The sequence below is a fragment of the Scomber scombrus genome, chromosome 17 (genome assembly GCF_963691925.1).
Source record: "Scomber scombrus chromosome 17, fScoSco1.1, whole genome shotgun sequence".
NCBI classification, from domain to species: Eukaryota; Metazoa; Chordata; class Actinopteri; order Scombriformes; family Scombridae; genus Scomber; species Scomber scombrus.
Genome location: NC_084986.1, coordinates 13,650,145 through 13,670,390, shown reverse-complemented (window position 1 = coordinate 13,670,390; position 20,246 = coordinate 13,650,145). Strand labels below are relative to the sequence as shown.

Genomic DNA, 20,246 nt, shown 5'->3' with positions numbered 1-20,246 from the left:
ATGAATAATAGTCAGTGTATTTCAGTTTGCAAAATATGTTCAATAAAAGACTGTCATATCTGTAAACACAACATATGATGAGCATGCAACCCACAAACCGTTCCACATTCATGACCCTTACTAATGTGAGTGTGTGTATGCATGTATTTGTATTATTGGAACCGTAGTCGGTGTTCATTCATAAGCAAGCAAGTGTGTTTATACTCTGGCTCCACGCTGACCCGGACCTTACACATACTTTCGTCATACTCCCTTCTTAAAACCAAAACATTTACCACCCCTCCCTCTTTACCTCCCACCCTCTTTTTCAGTCAACCTTCCCCTTCTACCTTTATGCAGTACTTGGACATAACAGTCAATAATGTCACCATCAATAATGACATCAGCACTGTTATTTGAGTTTTTGAGGAGTTTTATGCCACGTGACAACATGCATGTAGTTGCAGAGATTAGTTAATAATCCATTGGGTGGAGCGCCCTGGTGGTCGAGTGGTTAGAGCGCATGTCACATAATAACAGTGTCCCTGGTTCGAATCTAGCCAGGGACCTATGCTGCAGGTCATCTCTCCCCCTGTTTCCTGTCGGCCTCTCTGACATTCACTGTCTAAAATAAAAAACAAACCCATTGGGGCCCCAAAACACAATACTGGAATTTTGAAGTAATTGCTTAACCAACCAGTTCAATGCATGTGAACACTGTTGTTATTGTACAACCCAGCCAATCAGATTGGACCAGTGGAGGGGAGTCTGCAGGCCATGCAGAGGGAATAAGGTCAATTGATTGATATCCTTGTGCGAAAAAATCTTTAATTTGTGTCGTGTTGGTGGATGAAATGTGGAAAACACGGCACTGCAGGTTAAGAACCTGATGTGACAGGGTTATATAAGTACATCAGGACCCCCTTTGGAACAAAATATCACATGATGTGCTGGCAGCTGAGCTAACTACAAACATTTGTTTTATATTATGGTGGTCATTCAAAAAGAGCTGCACTGAGGTTGTAAAGCTACCTGTGATCAGACATATACTGTAGATCACCAACAATTAGATTTATTCCACAATCTTGTAAGTAAAAACAAACAAGTAATTTGACCTTTTCTTTTTCCTTATTTTCCTTCTCTGAAATTGTCTTTTATTCACTCAGTCACACACACACACACACACACACACACACACGCACGCGCACACACACACACACACACACACACACACACACACACACACACACACACACACACACACACACACACACACACACACACAAAATCCTACCATTATGCATACCAAAGCCACCAGTCAAATGAGAACCAAAACAATCAGACACACAGAGCTTTGTTCATTTTTGGCCTCCCACAGAAAAGATGTGTACAGACTGACTACACTGCAACAAACCATGGAGGCAGGAGAGTGGGCTTAAACTGCTTGCATGGTGCAATATGAAAAAGCGGGACAGATATGACAAACTGTATGTATTTTCACTGCTGATTTTCTGTTGCTGATTTACTGGATATAAAATGCTACTGACTGATTCTGCTTGTCCTGCAAGCTACTGATATCTTACATATCAGAATCAGAATCAGAAATACTTTATTGATCCCCTAAGGGAAATTGGGTCATATTAAACTTGCTCACATTTAGAAGAATATATATAAGCATAGAGAAATTACAAGAAAATAGACATTAAGAACAATAAGAAATATGTAAAATATGTGCATCATACACATATACATATATATAGTATATATATATAGTCATCTGCTGAAGAAGAAACGTTTTTCTGCTCACCTTAAATCCAAGATTGTAGGGCATGTACATACGAGCAGGATTTGTGACAGCAAAAGTGAAGCCTTCATTGCACATATTGGACATTTTGTGTCCAGTAGTTAAACTCTTGAAATTAAAAATATCCGTATATCCATCAACTCTCACTCAATTTTTAACTAGGTAACTGAACTTTTTATAGAAAAAAACACATACACCCATATTACTAGTCAAAGCAGAGTATTTTCACATACCTTTAAGACATCTCTGCAGGGGATTTTTAAACAAAAGCAGTAACAATCTGGTTTTCAATGCCTGAAAATGCCCATTAAACCCAACATTATACAAAAAAAACTATACATTGACAGTATGACTGTGCTTAGAAAGGCAAATATGTAATGTAATTTTATATCATTAGTCTGGCATGATACCTTTAATATCAAAAGCATATTTTATTACATTATGGCAAGTATAGTTGTCGAAATCTTGCTTTTGGATCAGCTTTGGCTGACCAGCTGACTCAATGGCAACAACATGTCGCAACTCTCAGAGGAAAAAAATGGTAAAAGTATACACATGTTTCATTTCCCCTGGTTTTGAAAACATCATGGGATGTATTTAGAATGGGTACTATAAAAAGAGCTAATCCAATACAAACTAATCCAATTTCAGCCTAGACTATACACAGGTTTCTAGGTGGTCAATGGGCCATGCAGTGGTTACTCTGAATGCCACATCACACATTGATGATTAGATTGGTTTCATTGGGAAACTATTGAAAACAAACACTGTTGACTCACTGCTTTTTTGCTCAACATCGATCACTTATCTTTTTCTTTTTTGTACAACTCTGTTGTCAGAATTGCATAAATCTTCAGCCCACTCTCCTCTGTCTTTCCCACTTTCTTTCTCCCTGCATGCCTTCCTCTTCCTCCCCTCATCTCCCTGTTGTATCCTGAGCACAGCATCCCAGTAGGCCAAAAAGACGGCTGTCCTTCCGGTGTTGTGAGGCCCTGCTGTGCATTTACATAACCCTCTTTCTTTATTGTGTCTCTCTTAGATCCTCTCTCTCCGTCTCTCTATTTAATCCCACAGTTGGTTTCGGTGGCACAACTGACAGCACCCTAGGACAAGTGCTCTACTTCCTTTTCAAGCACTGCTCAAACAGTGGGTTACGCAATACACCAACACACACACACACACACACACACACACACACACACACACACACACACACACACACACACACACACACACACACACACACACACACACACACACTAAATCACCAAATTATTCAATTAGCTGAGAAGTGGGAAGGAGAGGAAAGGAGAGGAGAGGAGAGGAGAGGAGAGGAGAGGAGAGGAGAGGAGAGGAGAGGAGAGGAGAGGAACAGCAGACAGTAAAATATCACACTACTAAATACTTAATATCAGTGTATTTGGAAGAAAACAAGTTTCATGACATGAGGCCAAATATCACAATGCTTCAGCAGACACAAGAGAGTCTGGAAAAGGATGCGACTACCGGACAGTAGCTTTAGGGTTAAAGCTAAGTTTCGCTGTAATTCATCCAGAAGAGCTGAATCTAACACACACAATCAACCAGCTTTACAATACAATGTCAGACCAGAGATGTGGCGCCACTATCCCAACATCTGAGGCTGAATATAGTGCTGTGTAATCAGACAGCGTATAGGGAAGGAAGCGACCATGGCAGCTGTAACAGTGTCAGCCAAGAGAGTGAGTGTTGCGTGAGTGTGTTTCATCATGGATGAGGGCAAGGCATCAGAAGAATCCCCGGAAAATGTCCCTTTCTCTGAGTCAGGAAATGGACTGGGACAAGGCCCTATTGTCACGGCCTGTGTGTGTGTGTGTGTGTGTGTGTGTGTGTGTGTGTGTGTGTGTGTGTGTGTGTGTGTGTGTGTGTGTGTGTGTGTGTGTGTGTGTGTGTGTGTGTGTGTGTGTGTGTGTGTGTGTGTGTGTGTGTGTGTGTGTGTGTGTGTGTGTGTGTTTGTAGGGTCAATGCCCTTGTAAAATAATACTATTGAACCAAATCTAGGTGCAGACCAGCTGAATTACCCTTGTACTAATTTGATAAGGATATGATACGTGTGTTATGAAACAATACAGACTACATTTTTAGGCCATGGAACAGATGGCAGGATGGAATGGACTGAATGACAAATGGATAATAACTGATATATGGACAATAATATGCATCTTGGATTATTAGAGTATAATCTTAAATAATCTTGGGGTTTCCCATGTGTTTATTCTGCTACACATATGGGGCAAGGCATCAATGTTGTCAGACACAGACATAGTTGACTGTCGGTCACAGACAGGCAACTAATGTAAATAGACAGAGAGGTCACATGGTGCTGTTTTCGTCAGGTGCCAGGAAGGGTAGGTCACTCTTTGTGTAGTTAGGCATGTGTTTGATCTTTTGTGGCCGCGCTCCCAGAGGTGGTGTGTCACAAGCGAGCCAATCAAATGGCAGGAAAAGGTACAAGCTTCAACAATGAATGATGAGCAGGGTGGAGAGATGGACGTACGAGCAGGGCTGATGCTGTAAAGAGAGGAAGCGGGGAGGCTGGGAAACAGATAACAGCTACTATACCTGAGATAGGAAAAGACATGAAAAGCAAATGTAGAACGTTTGATTCTTTTGCATTTTGATCTTTGACATCCCCTACATAACACTTTATTTTACAGTTCAAAAACACTATGTGGATTTGTTCATGTGCGTAATTTTATATTATTTAATATGATTGTAGCTATCACTTATTAACTGCTTATACACCGGTTATGGAATCTTCATGGCAAACACTTTATCAAATTTTTAAAATGTCCAAATACTGTATATTCTTACGATAGTGTGTTGTAAAAGATAAGTTGTGAATTGTAAGTAAGTGTTTATATCCTGCTTATCAATGCTAATTACAGGTGCTCAAGTAAATCTGTCAATTATAACCTCCATATAAGCACATCTACTAATCTGGCTTCCAAGTGTGCAAGTATTTATCCCTTTTTTATTTTTCTGACATTTTTTCATTCTCCCAAAACACTTTTCATAAACTATATTATATAAACTAACCCAAAAAGTAGGACGACTGGCAAATAGGCTCAGGCAATTAACTGAATTGTATGAGCGACATTAGGTTTCGTATACTACTGTGTATATGCATATTTTTGTGCAGACAAATGCTCACCTGGACAATAGCCTGAGGAATCAGAGGCCAAACTGGGCCATCTGGTCTTTTAGCCAGAAACTGACTAGTCAGCATTAAGTAGGCAGCTCTCCCTCTCTCTTTCTGTCTCCATCTCCCTTCTTCTCCCCTCTCCCCCTTATGTATCCACACACACACACATACAAACACACATGCACCCACGCACTGACAGACAGGCTTCGTCTCTGTGCAGTCTCAGCGGAGCTCTGATGGCCTTCGTGAGGCAGCCATGCTGGAGGCGACAGGCTCGGCACACTGTTCCACCATGACATGTTTGGTGTCATCCCTCCCCCCTGCGTGGAAAGTGAGGCACTAACACCATGAGGTATATTTTTAAAGAATCTATTGTAGGGAATGCAGCAGAGAGCACAGCTGACACTGTAAGGATAAATGTCTTTCCTGGTCAAGATGTTTTTGAGTGCAAGATCTGCTGCCTGGTTTGTAAGACATGAACACAAATGGTTTGGCTAATTATTGGGTTGAATTTGGGTTGCGTATGATTCCTCCTAAACAGTTAGTAACTACTACCTAGTTTCAAATAAGGGAATTACTAAATTGGGTTGCAACATTACAACTTAATAAATGTCTCAAATAATCCTGAGCAGCAGCAAGAGAGATTCCCCCATAGAGTCTAGGCACTCGTGGTGGTGGCTGGTGACTCTCACTTTAACTTTGACTTTCTCTAAAGCTCCATACATTTTAAACTGAGTATAATGCAATACGATAACATGATTTCACACTACTGTATACAACATTTACATTAGCTAGTTTAGTTGTAAAGTGTAACAAAACTAATTAATATACAACAACTAGTTTGTTTGTTTGGTAAAATCAATTTGATCCCAAAACATCTGCATATCAGTTTAAAAGAAATGTTGTTGTTTTGTTGTTGTTGTTTTTCAAATTTTCATTATGCTTCGTTAACCAGCAACTCTCAGACATCTATTCACCGTTGAAGATTAAATTACTCCCAGTGAAGATACTTCTGAGCCCAATACACTTACTTGAAAGGTCATTTGTCTGCTCCTATTCAAACTCTTTAATTAAGGCTCAATAAATCTAGGCCAATCGGCCACCCAGGGTCATGATCTGAGTGCTGAGCAAATACACCTAGATTTGAAATGCAAAGACGAGACATACTGACTAACAGAGCATGAAAAGAAGACAAAATAATATTATTTTATATTTGGCTGACAGTCCTTTAAACTAACAAAGACAGTACCCATAAACAGTAGATGCTATTATTATTTGCAGCAGGGTTCATAAGCCTTTGACAAGTATATGTGACCTATTCAAGCACAGCTATACAACAGACCAAACATACTATCATACCAAGTAACAGCCCTCCTTTTGATACTGTTCCTCCACTGCAGCCCAGCATGGAAACACAAAGAGGACATTTAGTACAAAAAAGAGACTTTGGAAGAGGGTTATTTAACTAATTCAGACTGCTGACACCTTATATTAATTTCTGCTTTAGTATACATTTTACTCTGGAGTTTGTACCTGACTTTTCAGACAGCTGTGGAAAAACTGAACTTTCTTTTAAAGTGCATTGGAGAGCAAGGCATATAAAGATTATTTAAAAGATATAAATATTGAACATGAGTAATGTAGGTCAGACTGTCCTACACTGCATGGGCACACTTTCACATAGTTGCACTCTAGGTTAGTGATTACCTGCATGACGGCCTACTTATAAGACAACATGGTCAGTATTTTGTTGCTGGGTATCAGCTGAGAGCTGTTTGGCAAGCACCATGACATTTCATTCTGCTGCCAACACTGCATGTCCTTTAGCTAGGCGGCTGCATGTGTCGACAAACAACCTGAACAAATCTGACAAAGATCTCAATCATTTTTCAGAGTGCTGTACTAAACTGGTCTCTATAAAAAAAGATTGTCTTTTTTTCCCTTGTCCTCTACAGAGCAGCCACAGAACATCTCGTGGGATTTCAATTTGTGTCAGCTCTTTTCTCTTAGAATATATACCCTTTCTTTTTCATATTATTTAGGACTACTGGACTACTACTGTTTGTGTGTATATTTTTGACTGTTATGCACCACAACACCAAGGCAAATTCCTTGTGCAAAACTACTTAGTAGGAGACTTGATTCTGATAAGCAACAATCCTTAAGGGTGCCTCCCAAACGGCTAACATTCAACAAACAGGTTTACAGGTCAGACATGTCAACGATCTGCATGTAAACTATATTCACACCTAAAGCAACAACAACCGCTGTCTAACTAGTAGTCAGTAAAGGATTTTCAAAATGCTCCTGTATCACATGAACTCTTTTGTGTCCCTTCTTTGTTGGACTCTTCTAAGGTTTCAGGCTGAGCTTAATATCAATAAACGCCCTAGTGTAAACATCTAAGATTTCAGTGCTGACCTGGTTCCTACATAGGTTTGCTCTGCAGTGGCTGACCCCAAACTTTTGTGTCCTCTTGTGTCTGCATCTGTTACATGATGCTATGTAAACTATGGGAACTGCTTCAGTGCACTGCTGTAAACAAACAACAAGCAAAGAACTATGAGAGGTCATCCCCCCCCAGTGGTACATTAGTTTTTATTGCAACCAAAAAGTACACAAACCCAACCCCAGCAACATCGGACCTCTGTTTAATATGCTTCCTAAGTAGCTCATACTAAATGCGTATGGATAATTCCTAACGGCAAAATATTAGAAAGATAATAAGCAAGAAACCACTTCAAGATAGAGAAACTATTTATTCAAACATGAATCATTGCTGCCTGAGGACTGAAAGGCAATGCCTAAAAGTGTGCTTGTACTCTATATATATCCATATTTAAACAATAGGCTACACATTTTTATCCTCACAACGGCCTGGATCGGTGACAATGTTTTGCTTTCCTGCTTATTTTTCAATAATTTCCTAAGGCCAAAATATGTCATAGTACAAGGGGAGATTGGCATCATTTTAAATGCAATACTAGACCTAAAACTTTGCACATTGTTATCATGATTACATGACCTTGGGCTTCCTGACACATTTGCACTATGCTCCAGTTTTACACCAAATAAAATCATCATCCCTTTGCTCTGTGCTCTGTTTGTCCACACCGGTATAATTTGGCAGGTAACATGCAGGACTGAGGAGCATCAACAGTGCAACAGGAAGTGGACTCACTCTAATTGTTTGAAGTGTGGAAGCACAATTCTTTGGCTTATATGCACTATTAAACCTGCCAGTGTGGTTATTGAGTCATGAACTATAATCCTGGTTGTACTAAAAATAACAGTAACAAATAAGTGGTCTGATTTCATTACTTATAGCAGTTGTGAATGTGACCCAATATCGTCATATCTTTAGTTTTCAAGGGAATCAATGATATGATGATGTATTTACATATACAATATGGGTAAATACACTGTGGATGTCTGCCCGGGGGGATGTGCAATTTTGGGTCTCTATTGCATTATTGACAAATACACAGTCCAGATGGTGTGAAGTATAATGCTGTAATTGATGTATACTCAGAATAAACACATGATTCGCTCAATTTGTCAAGAAGAAAAGATCTAGGCCACCACATTTTGGCAAGCACAGTGTGGCAGAGTTGTTCAGTACATCATCAGCCTGTCACATTAGCAGAACATCAGGAGGGAAATTAAATGCAACACAAAGAAAGGCAAAAAGACGAGGCAAATGTGTGTAACTTTGCTAGAGAAGCTAAACACTGGAATTGAACACAATGTTCATAAATTACAGGTGTTTCAAGTCATGTTTTTTTTCAGTGATGGCTCCTAGCCAAAACAAGTCTATATCTTTGTCTGTCATGAAATAATGTAATAGGAAAGTGTTGCTTGTGGTGACAAACTTACAATTATCACCCAATCTTTAGATCCCATTCAGCTCTGTGTAGCATTATAGCACCATTAAGGTTGTTGTTTTAGCTTTACAGCCTACGTAATGACTGTGACAACAAGTCTATTCTCTGTAGTCAATTGAAAAAAAAACCTATTTCATTATCATCAAAAAACGCGTAAAGAATGTACATAATTGTGATATACTTACTTACTACTCATCTTTTAAACCCATGTTGTTTTGGCTTCATTTTGAATTTTCAGACTGGTAAATATAGTGCTCTCATTGACATGCAGCTGCAAACATTTGGCTTTCTGTTGCCAAATAACTCTCTCTCTCTCTCTCTCTCTCTCTCTCTCTCTCTCTCTCTCTCTCTCTCTCTCTCTTTTTCTTTCACTCGCCCTTTCTCCACATACACATGGGGTTTCTTGGCTGAATTTGTTTAACCTGCTTGAACTCAGCCTTTTCTCAGGGCTCAGCTTCATCTCAAGGCTTATCTACCGCAAAAACCCCAGACTGTCTGCTGTGGAAAATTCCCTGAGCCCCAATGTGGCAGAAGGCCTTGAGAATTGGGAGTGTGGCGAGAGGAGAGGCTGGTTGTGGGAGAGAGGGAGCTTACCATGTGTGACACCTGACATTCAAAGAGGGAAGAGGATAATTTAAACAGCTAAAAAAATGCCATTGACACAAAAACCAAGAACATATATTTTGACTCAATGAACAGGCATTCAATCCATAATTTGAGCTCTGATTTCAGATGTCATACCAGACAACCGTGTGTTGGTTTAAGCAATAAATGCAAACATAGCGCTTCATTTACAGAAACTAGGACACAAGGTCAAGTCAGGATAGGATCTTTCCCTTTTGGTCACCGTCTGTGACTCTCTTTCTCTTGTCTAATCAAATTGCACACTGCCTTTTCCAAATAAAACATCTTAAAATCCCCTTGTATATTAATAATTAAAACACATACAAAAAGATAACATTTGAGAGACTTATTGCATTGGGTTTAGGCCCAAAAACACAGAAAAAAATGGCTGTTGGCTCTGACTGTTCTCTCCACATACATATCAATGAGTACACCCTCTGCAGGAGGCCTATCACATCCCTGTAGCCAGCAATGAAAACAGATCCTTTATGTTTTCTACAGGGCTAGATATTCCAGTTTCCTCATGGATATAAAATGGAAGGATGCTTTATTTTCATTTCTCCATGTGCCCGATAAGTGAGGTGAGAGTGAAATGCTTGGTTTGGCTGAAGCCACCCAGCAGTGTCCTCAAAGTCACGTACTGCAGGGTGAGACCTGCTTCAATAAGCCTCTTCCTTCTGAATGAAACATCCACAAAAAGGGGCGAGATGAAAGATAAATAAAGAAAAAGGGAGGAAATGGAGGAAAATGTAATACTTGCTGACTTGCTTTGTTCCCATTCTGTTTCTAAGATTACGGCTTGGTGGGTGTGTGCGGTGGTGGTGGTGCAACTAAACACGTTGCTTTGGACCTCCTAACCTAACTTTTGGGTGGTATCCATTTCATCACACGCTATGCTCTAGGAACACATAGCAGTGCGCATGTGTGTGTGCAATCACACAGTGTGACATAGTACAATGCTCCTTCCCTAGCCAAAACACAAGAGGGTGGGACACACATTCTGGCTCTGTGGTGAACCACCAGTGGACGTGATTTTAACCACTCGCATTACAGATAGGGCACTTCCTCCGGTGTACTCTTTTACTCGACTGGCACGACTGCCGGAATGGTACAGAGTGTAACATGCGCACATGCTCATCAGCATGCATAGTGCACCACCCATGTCATTTTCATCACTCACTGCATTGAGTCATGATCAGATGTTTAGCAAGGAAACATGAGGGGTAGAGAAGGTGCTGACAAATGCGAGAAAAATGTGATCAGGAGATGATAAAGCAAGCTGATGAAGATGATTACTTAAAAGATTATTTTACTACTCAGCAAGAGTCGGATGTGAAATCACTGGAAGTTGAAGTTACCTACCATATTTAAGAGACGTGTACATTTATGATAATATGCATATTTGTTATTTCTTTGATTTAGTAGCTGTTGTGGAGCTTTCGATCATATCTCACAATCTTTGTTTAATTCTTTCACCACCTTCAATCTCAGCTTCTAAAACTCCTTGAAGTGCTCTGAAAAATGAAAACTTGAACAATGAACAATTTGACAACAACTGGGCAAACACTAACACACTGCGGAAGAAGACTGTGTAATATGATCAAAAGCCCCACCACAGCTAGTAAGTAGACTTAATTGTAAGGCTGTTTTGTCAACTACATTACAAGCATTTTACAATATGTGTCAATTTATCAGGTGGAACCTCATTTCATATGATATAGGGACATTTTGGGGGGGCTCTTTCACATGTGGAATATGTGGTGTGATCATGATGTCATTTTTTATAAGGGACACAACTTTCCTATTCACAAAAAAGACACAAAAAAACTTGTGATACAGGCAAACTGAGTGTTCTGATATGAATATTTGACAAGGGGAATGCTATATTCCACAGGTGTTTTTTCATAACAAATCATGCAACACTATTATTCAAATGGACTACTATACAGTTCAGTAAAGTATATATTTGTTTCCTGTCAAACAGTTATCCAGTTAAGCTTGCTGACGTCCCTAATTCTCTCTTCAAACATGTTGTCCATCTATCACATCGGACAGTTTGTCATTTTTTTTTCTTTCTTTACGTCAGCAACTGAGACATAAAAACAAATCAATGAGCTGTAAAACAGTTACTTTGAGTACTTCTGAGTTCACATGACGCAGAAAATCCTATAACAGAGCAGACTTTGACCAAATATATAACGTGACTTGTGAAAAGTACAAAGTGTGGTGAAGCTTTGACTTCTTTATTGGCAAAATAAATCTATCTGTGGACTTATTTTGCTTGTTACGAACTTGCAAAGCCAACATTCCAAACCTTTTACTGACAGTGTGTCACAGATACTGCCATGAGTTACTGCATTCCACAGACAACAATAACATAACTCAGACACTGCAGTCAACACAAAAACACACTTAACTACATGTGGCATTCGTACAAGGTGCTTTAATTTGGGAAAATGCTTCTATTTGATACAAAACAACAGAAAAAATTAACCTGGTCACGCTAATGAAATTCACCTACAATGCTTTGCCTCTTGGTTTTGGTTAGCCTGAGGGACGCATCAGATCTTGTGTTTACCTGCTTCACAGACCATTTTTTTCAATATTCCAACGTTTCTTTGCAGTATAAATGTATGAGGGATGTTGGATTAAATTTATAAATTGTACTCTTGACTTCTTCTCTTACTAAGCTTTAATCTTGTCTGGTCTGTACTCATTCTAGTTTTAAGAAAAACTCTGACGCACTTATCACTCCATGTGTATCAGCTTCAACAGAGGAGGATAGTATTACAAAATATTCAGCAAAGGTATAAATATTACAGCATTTCGCACTGTGGATTTTTTTTTTTACTATACTTTTTTATGGGATTACAATGTATGTATAAAGAGCATTGGAGGTGGGCTGGTTCATTCCCATGAAAGTTGTTCAGTGGCATATGAAGCCAAAGAAGGCACTTCCTATTGTAAAGAAATTACCTGGGAGAAAACTTACTGCACACACTCTATGGGCCCGATGTGCCCAAGGAGCATGCTCAGAGAGACTAATGCCAGCTGAGACAGATGTAACTTCCAGTTTGGCCCTCCAGCTAACTTGAATGGGGATAAAACAATTCAATGATGCAGCTCTTCTAGACTTTGAAAATGTGTTTGGCCACTAAATCAAATTTGCTTCAAAGCCCATACGTCCATGGACTTCCTCTGACTTTTGTAATCTAAAAATGTGACTTAATTAAAGGCTCCAGTATTCACAGGGGTGGGAGGAGAAATACATTTTTGAAAATGTTGCTGACAGAGACTTATGGGTGTCAAGACAAACCTTCTCCACGTGTGCACCTACTTCAAACAGAAAATGTTCCTCCATTCAACACATGCCTCTGCTGTCATCTTCCTTTGCATTTTCAGTGTTTGATGGTGATACTCTTCACCTCTGTGAAGAAGTGGTAGGAATCCTTCCCTCCCTCCCTTCCAACACCAGAATTCTTCATCCCTCCAAAGGGCAGGTTCAGATCTCTCACCAGCCAGCAGTTGGTCCACACCAGACCTGCCTGTAACCGCTTGGCCACCCGGTGAACCTTCCCCACGTCTCGTGACCACACAGTGGCTGCCAGACCATAGCGGACCCCGTTACCCTTAGAAACAGCTTCATCCTCTGTGTCAAAGGGGCTGACACAGGTGACAGGGCCAAAAATTTCCTCCTGTATGACTCTGGAGTTGTCAGACAAGCCTGAGATGACAGTGGGTGGCATGAAGTAGCCATTCCGGTTGCGTTCTGGGAGGTCCAGCTGGTCAACCCCCTCACCACAGTGGATGATGCCACCTTCAGATTTGGCAAGTGCTACAAAGCTACGAACCTGAAAATCAAGACAGAAAGACTTATACATATGAGTCAAGAAAAACAACACATCATTCCAAAAGTTGTTGTTGACAGTTTGAGTCCCCACCTTCTCCAGGTGCTCTTTACTGATGAGTGCTCCATTGTTGTTGCTGGGGTCAGAGGGCAAACCGGTCTTCCACTTCTTAGCTGCAGCCACAAACCTCTCAAGGAACTTGGAGTAAATACTCCTCTCTACATAAATCCTACTAGTGCACAAGCAGATTTCTCCCTGAGAAGAGGAAGAAAAAAGGATTTTCATTGAGGCACTTGTTCCCAGGCATTTACCTCACAACAAAATATTGGATTTGATCGCCATCATGTGGTCAAATAATTTAACTGCACCTTTATCACTCTTCTTCATACAGGTAGCATCCATTCAACACTCACAACACTCTTTTCTGACCTGGTTGGAAAAGCTGGAGCGAACAGTAGTTTCAATGCATTGGTCCAGGTCTGCATCAGCGAAGATAATGGCAGGGTTTTTCCCTCCTAGTTCCAGTGAAAGCTTCTTACAGTAGGGGGCAGTCCGCTCTGTGATGCGTTGGGCCGTTGCCGTGGAGCCGGTGAAAGAAATCAAGGGGACTTCAGGATGGCCAACAAGGGCATCGCCTGCTTGTGGGCCAGTCCCAAATATGATGTTGACTACTCCTGGAGGAACACCTGGATAGACAGACAGAGAGAGATTTTTAAATAGTAATTCTATAAAGTGAAATTTGACCATGTGCAAAAACACTATCACCATTATGGTTTTGCAAATAATTCATGAGAATATCTCTCTAACTTCTGTGTGTATAATCATGTGTTTCCTTTGCATTGTGGGTGTTGTAGTCTTACCAGCCTGCTGCATCAACTTGCACATCATCCAGGCAGTCACAGAGGTCATCTCACTGGGCTTGGCTACCACTGTGTTGCCAGCAGCGATTGCAGGTGCAATCTTCCACGACAGTAGGTACAGGGGGAGATTCCAGGGGCTAATCAGACCAGCTACACACACACAACACAATTTAAGAACACATAACAAATATATCCTTTACAGGTTTTACTGTGAACATATGGAGCTCTCACCCACTCCCACAGGGCAGCGGATAGTGTAATTGAGGCAGCCCATGTGGTCCATCTGGCTGCAGTCGGTGGTGTGGTGGAGCACGGATGATGCAAAGAAGCGGAAGTTGTACGCAGTGCGGGGAATATCCACAGTCCGTGCAAACGTTACTGTTTTACCTGTAATGTTGCATCAAATACATAGAACTGGTCAATAGAGAGAAGAGAGGAGAATAATACACTAATAATCATTTGCTCAAATACTCTTTGGAGGTTTTTGATATTAAACATTCATCATTCAAAGGTCACATATTATGCAAAATGTACTCTTTCATGTCTTTTCAACATAATTATGTGTCCCTGGTGTGTCTAGAGACCCCCAAAAGACTTATTTTTTTTAGTTTCAGTAAATATGTGTGCAAAAACACTGTTTAAATTAGGCTCCCATCATGTCATATAGGGATCTGTTGAAAATAGACCTCCAACGGTAGCCTGACGGTCCCTGCTCAGTGAAGACAAACTGAATCAAATTTTGAATTGAATAAAAGTTCTGTTGTTGGATGCAAGAACCAATACCATGGTCTTTATAAGTTTCCATCTTCTGAAGAAGTGCAGACCTGTCGGACTTTCCTTTTTTATGGAAATGTACCCACAATAACTGGAGTTTTTTTTTTTGCTGTTTTATTGTTTCTTTACCAGGCTAGCCTGTTGAACCTGGCATTAGCATGTTGCACGGCTAATATTGCCAGTGATGTTAATGTTGGTCTATTGAGTGACAGTCAAGATAAACTGTGTGAATGATAATCCTCATTTGAAGCTAATTTACAGTAATAAGTCAGATGTTTTTTCATTTTGCGTTTGGGGAACTTTGAACTGCAGTGCTACCTTTGTTGTTAACCATTAGTCCATTCTGCTTCATGATCCTTGCTGGTATGTCTGTGTTGCTGCTGTAACATTATGTAAATGTACTTAATAGACATGCCATGAAGGTAACATATGTGAAAAAGTAATGGTCAAACTCCTTGATTTCCTTTTCTTGGCAATGTTGCGCAACTTTGATTTGCACCCAGCAGCTAACTTGCGTCAGGCATCACAGGATGTCAGAGACCAATATTAACTTGTTGGAAAAGGATATGTCACCTTTAATATTTGTCAAATTATTCTATACCCAACTGACATTAAGTGTTTATGTAAGATAACACCTTGTTTAAAAGAAAGATTTTGCTGATGTACTCTCCTTCATCCCCAGCACCAAACTATTTGGTTTGAAGGAGATGAATGAGTTGTCTTTGGCTTGCAAGGAGACAGCTCTGTCTTTAGAGACTGGTGGTGGAGGCAGAGAGTTGGCTGGTGTATAGAAGGTTTTGTGAAAAGGTAGACAATGATCCAGTTCAGGTGGTTATTCTTTTCTTCCACATTTAGAGCCTGACTGTGTTTTAATCAGGCTATAGAGTAGGCTGTTTTTGTTTGAACTATGCATTAGTTGATCGGTAAAACTACAAAAAACGTTCTTAGTTTGTCATACATAAACCTTGCAACAGTTGTGTTTGTTTTACACAATGGTCTTTCCTTTTGCACTATACGTACAGGTCAGAATGTCCCTTTTTCCCATGCTTTGCATCCATAACAAAATAGGCTTATGTAAAAAATATAATGGTTAGATTGTTGTAAATGTTGGTGTGAATGTTTACAGCCCTAAAAGTACAATATATAAATACTAATGTTTTTAATGACCTCTCAACTTAGCCTATGCCACCATAAGGCCAAAACCTTCTGTAAATATTAACATTGCCATAAAATAGTTTGAGCACTCACGTTTCCCAAAGCCTAAACTTTTTGTTTTGTAACTCTCTAATGAGTTTTCCTCTAGCACCTCCCTCAGGCCAAATGTCAGCTGATCAAACAAGACATCTACTGCAATTTCACCATATTTGTTAAGTATTTTCATGTTTAGTGTCCCCACTACTGGTATAAGCCTAAAAGCAATAAAATCATCAGTATTATGTACTAGGATATGTCATGAACATAAACAAAGATCCACAAAAGATTATAGGACAAAATAAACAACCTTTCAAAAGCAAATCCATTCATCACAATTTAGTGAATTCAAAAGTATCACTTGTCACACAGACTAAATAATTGTAAAAACATATCAGTCATCATTCACTACTTAGACAACATAAAACAAAAACTGCATCTGAAATGTTGGAGCCAAATAATATTAAATTCAAGGATTTGGGCATATTTAAGATAAACTAGCCTTGTGACTCAAACAAACAAGTCAGTTTTGATGTGCTGCTGCTAAGTAATTGATTTACTGACTGATTGGTGGGTTGATACAAAACAGTTTAAGACACCTTGGTCTCTGGACTCAGCCTGGGCAAACTCCTCCAGGTGAGCTTCGATCAGGTCAGCCAGCTTGTTGAGAATCTGTGCTCGCTGCTCTGGGCTGCGAGCAGACCAGCCAGGGAAAGCTTCTTTCGCTGCTGCCACCGCTGCCTCCACCTGCACACAGTCATGTTCATTCATACATTGTTATATTCTGAGATTGTTCTGGGATTTGCACATTGTTCTGCATGTCCTTCAGACCTCAGTAGTTACCAAACTAATGATTAAGCCTCACATTAACTTAAGATAAACATCTAAATATCTTGGCCAGTATGAACAAGAGGAATGATTACAACAAGAAAACATGCCAATCTTCATTTGGGCACCTGACTATTGTTTCAAGACAGACTTGGACATTTGTGAACCTATGCTTTAAGGTTCATCAATATGTGTGTTCAGTGTGTTTAATGATTACTTGACTGTTGACTCTGCAAAGAGCAAAGGTGCTTCCCTGTTTTAGTATTAGCTCTCTGAAGCAGAGTTCCATGTGCAACATCTTACCTAACTGGGACCCCATAATAATATATAACACACAAGAATTTGCTTTCCTCGTCCTTTCCTTTACCAATTTCAATTTCTTCAACCAAAATAAAACCTTGCAGTAACAACTCTTAAGATAGAATGCAATTCAGCAGCAAATCCCTGCAACAAAGACTATCTTTGCAAAGGTTATGAGTACAATTTTGGACAAAAACAGCATCACAATCTGACACAAAGACAGCTGCAGAAATTAGTCATAGACTTCAGCATGGCCTCAAAAATGATTTGCTAAACACAGGGAAAATATACTGATAAAGAGGAGCGGTCCCACCAGTAAACCTCCTCTAACCCTACAAATATTGTTTAACATCTTAAAATATGTCTCAAAAAATCACAGTTATACTTTTACAAACCTCAATAAAACCTTAACATTATAACTTTACAGAGGTATTAGTGCAGGCCTTTAGCAGCAAAGGAAAGTTCAATTACAGTATAAAAAGGCTGTTAAAGGTTCAAGAAGTAAAGTACAAAATGCATAAAGGTTAAGTACAAAATGCATAGTGCAGTGTAATCAAAACAAAACAAAATCCTGTGTTATTGGGAAGTCCCACCTCCTCCTTGCCGCTGTCTGGTACTTTGCAGTAAACCTCGCCCGTGGATGGGTCGAAGGAGTCGATGTGACTACGACAAGGAATGAACTTTCCTCCAATGTAGTTCTCCAGAACCAGGTAGCGCTCCTCCGAGTGATTCAACATGATTGTCAAAATTAGTGCTATTTACTTATATTAGTACCAAACAAATACAACAAATCAAGAAAATGACAGGAGACTGGAGCAGGCAGTGCTTCAAATCTCAAAAAGAGAACTTTACCTGACCCTGGCTCCACTACACCTCCCACTGCAGATTTCACAACAAACCGCATTATGCTGCACAGCAGTAGGTTGACTAATTATTCTCCCAACAGAAGAGCTGATTGGAAAGTTCTCATGGAAGTCATCATTAAATAATAGTAAAACATAATAACAATCCACCGCAGTGACTCAGACAAATGAAAAACTATTAGAAAGGTATGAGAATTTGTTTTGATGTAAAAATAAGTGAACGTATATGTATTTCATTTTCAGTTACTTCCTGTTTATAATTAAGACAAATAAGATGTGTTGGAAACAAACTTTGACTTCTCTCCTTCAAAGGTGATTCTTGACCTTGGAAACATAGTTGACAAAAACTAAGATTGTGCTTACACAATTTCATGACAACTGGGGCAAACTCCATCTGCTGATGAAGAACATGTGATATGATCGGAAGCTTCAGAGCAGCTTCTAAATGGACCTTGAGGTAATATTGTTTTTTCAAGTATTGAAGACCCGCAGACCTGTTGGATAGTCATCTTCTCATTGTCTCCTCTGCCCAAGGTTCAGTTGGAGATTTTTAGCCATTTTAATGTTAAGGATTAACCATTTTTATGGTTTAAGGGAGACTGGAGTCTATCCCACCAATGCAGCGAACATCACAGGTTTTACCTTCATAATTTATATAATGTGCATTTATAATGAGCACAAGGCTAGGCCACAGCGGAAGAGCCAAAGCTACATACTGTTCTTCAAGAGACATACTGAGAGGTTAAAAGGTGCCCAAGTGTTTGTTTTAGGTTTGTCTTTTTAGGTGAGTCTGACAACCATGTGACTGCCAGTTTTAGAAAGTACTGACTCAGATAGAGCAGCGTTTGAAGAAGAAGCTAGTGCATTACTCATTCATTTACAGAGAAAGTGATTCATCATCAGGATATGGGCAACCAGACAGCATTTACAACGGCTCTTTCCCTTGTGCCATATTTTCCCCCCTTTCAGAGGTCTGTAGACAATCTCAGACACATACTGGACTTCACTGTATTTTTAAATATGCTTTGATGCAAAACAATACTGAATAAGGTATAAACTGATCTGTCAGTGTTGTGAATAATACAATAGGATGAGGTTCACATAAGTGTGTGGTGACCTTGCAATGAACTGAATACTGGCATCTAATGGTACCTGGAGAAATTACAAAATCTTTCTGTACTGTACTGTACTGTAAATTCGTTTTGGGTGGATTGTATCAGGGCACTGAATATCATTATTATCAGCCAGAAGATATTCCATTTAGTGTCCTTTGGCCCGTGTTCGCAAACAACTACACAGTCCCACTGTTGCTCTCAGATAATACATTTCCCTTTGGTGGGAATATATCACATATGAGACCTTTGCATCAGCCATTTTATCATACAACTTTAAAGTGTTTGTGGTTGATGCAAGTCAAGCCAGGTGGCAACTTTGGTAAAGGCAGTTATAAAAGGTAGAAGGTAGTAGCACAGTGAGTCTTATTACTGTAGGTTAAATATAAATCGGTAGTGCAACTGTCTGTGTTGTTTGTGTCAGATAACCACACAGACGAAGATAACATAAGGACTAATAGTCATTGCTTGTGCATCACTCAAAAAACATGCCAAATTATGAACAGAAATGCGGAAAATATATAAAATTCCTAATAACGCTATAGAGCATAAACTACATTCTAACAGTCAAAGCAACACATCTGGCAGTCTTGACAAATGATTATGAGCAGGGCTGATGTTATTCTATCCATTCTCTGAATATATCTAATCTTTACGTACATTATCAGAGATTGCTCATCATTGTTAATTAGAGACATAATCTGACAACGCCTGTGCACATTTATGTAGCTGAATAATGCCAGAGTCCCAAGACCCCACCCTGGACCCTTCCACAAAATGCAAACATGGTGTTTGGCATATGGGCCTGAGTGCACAAAATGATTTGCTAAACACAGGGCAAATATACTGATAAAGAGGAGCGGTCCCACCAGTAAACCTCATCTAACCCTACAAATATTGTTTAATATCTTAAAATATGTCTCAACAAACTATCACAGAGTTATACTTTTACAAACCTCAATAAAACCTTAACATTATAACTTTACAGAGGTATT

At 39.6% G+C, this 20,246-nt stretch overlaps 1 protein-coding gene across 1 annotated transcript; it reads right to left on the bottom strand.

Moving 5' to 3' along the window:
- Nucleotides 1-11,898: 11,898 nt before the first annotated feature.
- On the bottom strand, nucleotides 11,899-18,132 carry aldh8a1 (aldehyde dehydrogenase 8 family, member A1). The gene is made up of 7 exons (XM_062436873.1): nucleotides 17,870-18,132; nucleotides 16,748-16,895; nucleotides 14,415-14,570; nucleotides 14,184-14,333; nucleotides 13,753-14,009; nucleotides 13,417-13,578; nucleotides 11,899-13,326 (listed from the first exon to the last, which is right to left on the bottom strand). Exons 1-7 carry the CDS (start codon nucleotides 18,011-18,013, stop codon nucleotides 12,874-12,876), a joined length of 1,470 nt encoding a protein of 489 aa, XP_062292857.1. The 5' UTR covers nucleotides 18,014-18,132; the 3' UTR covers nucleotides 11,899-12,873.
- Nucleotides 18,133-20,246: the final 2,114 nt, after the last annotated feature.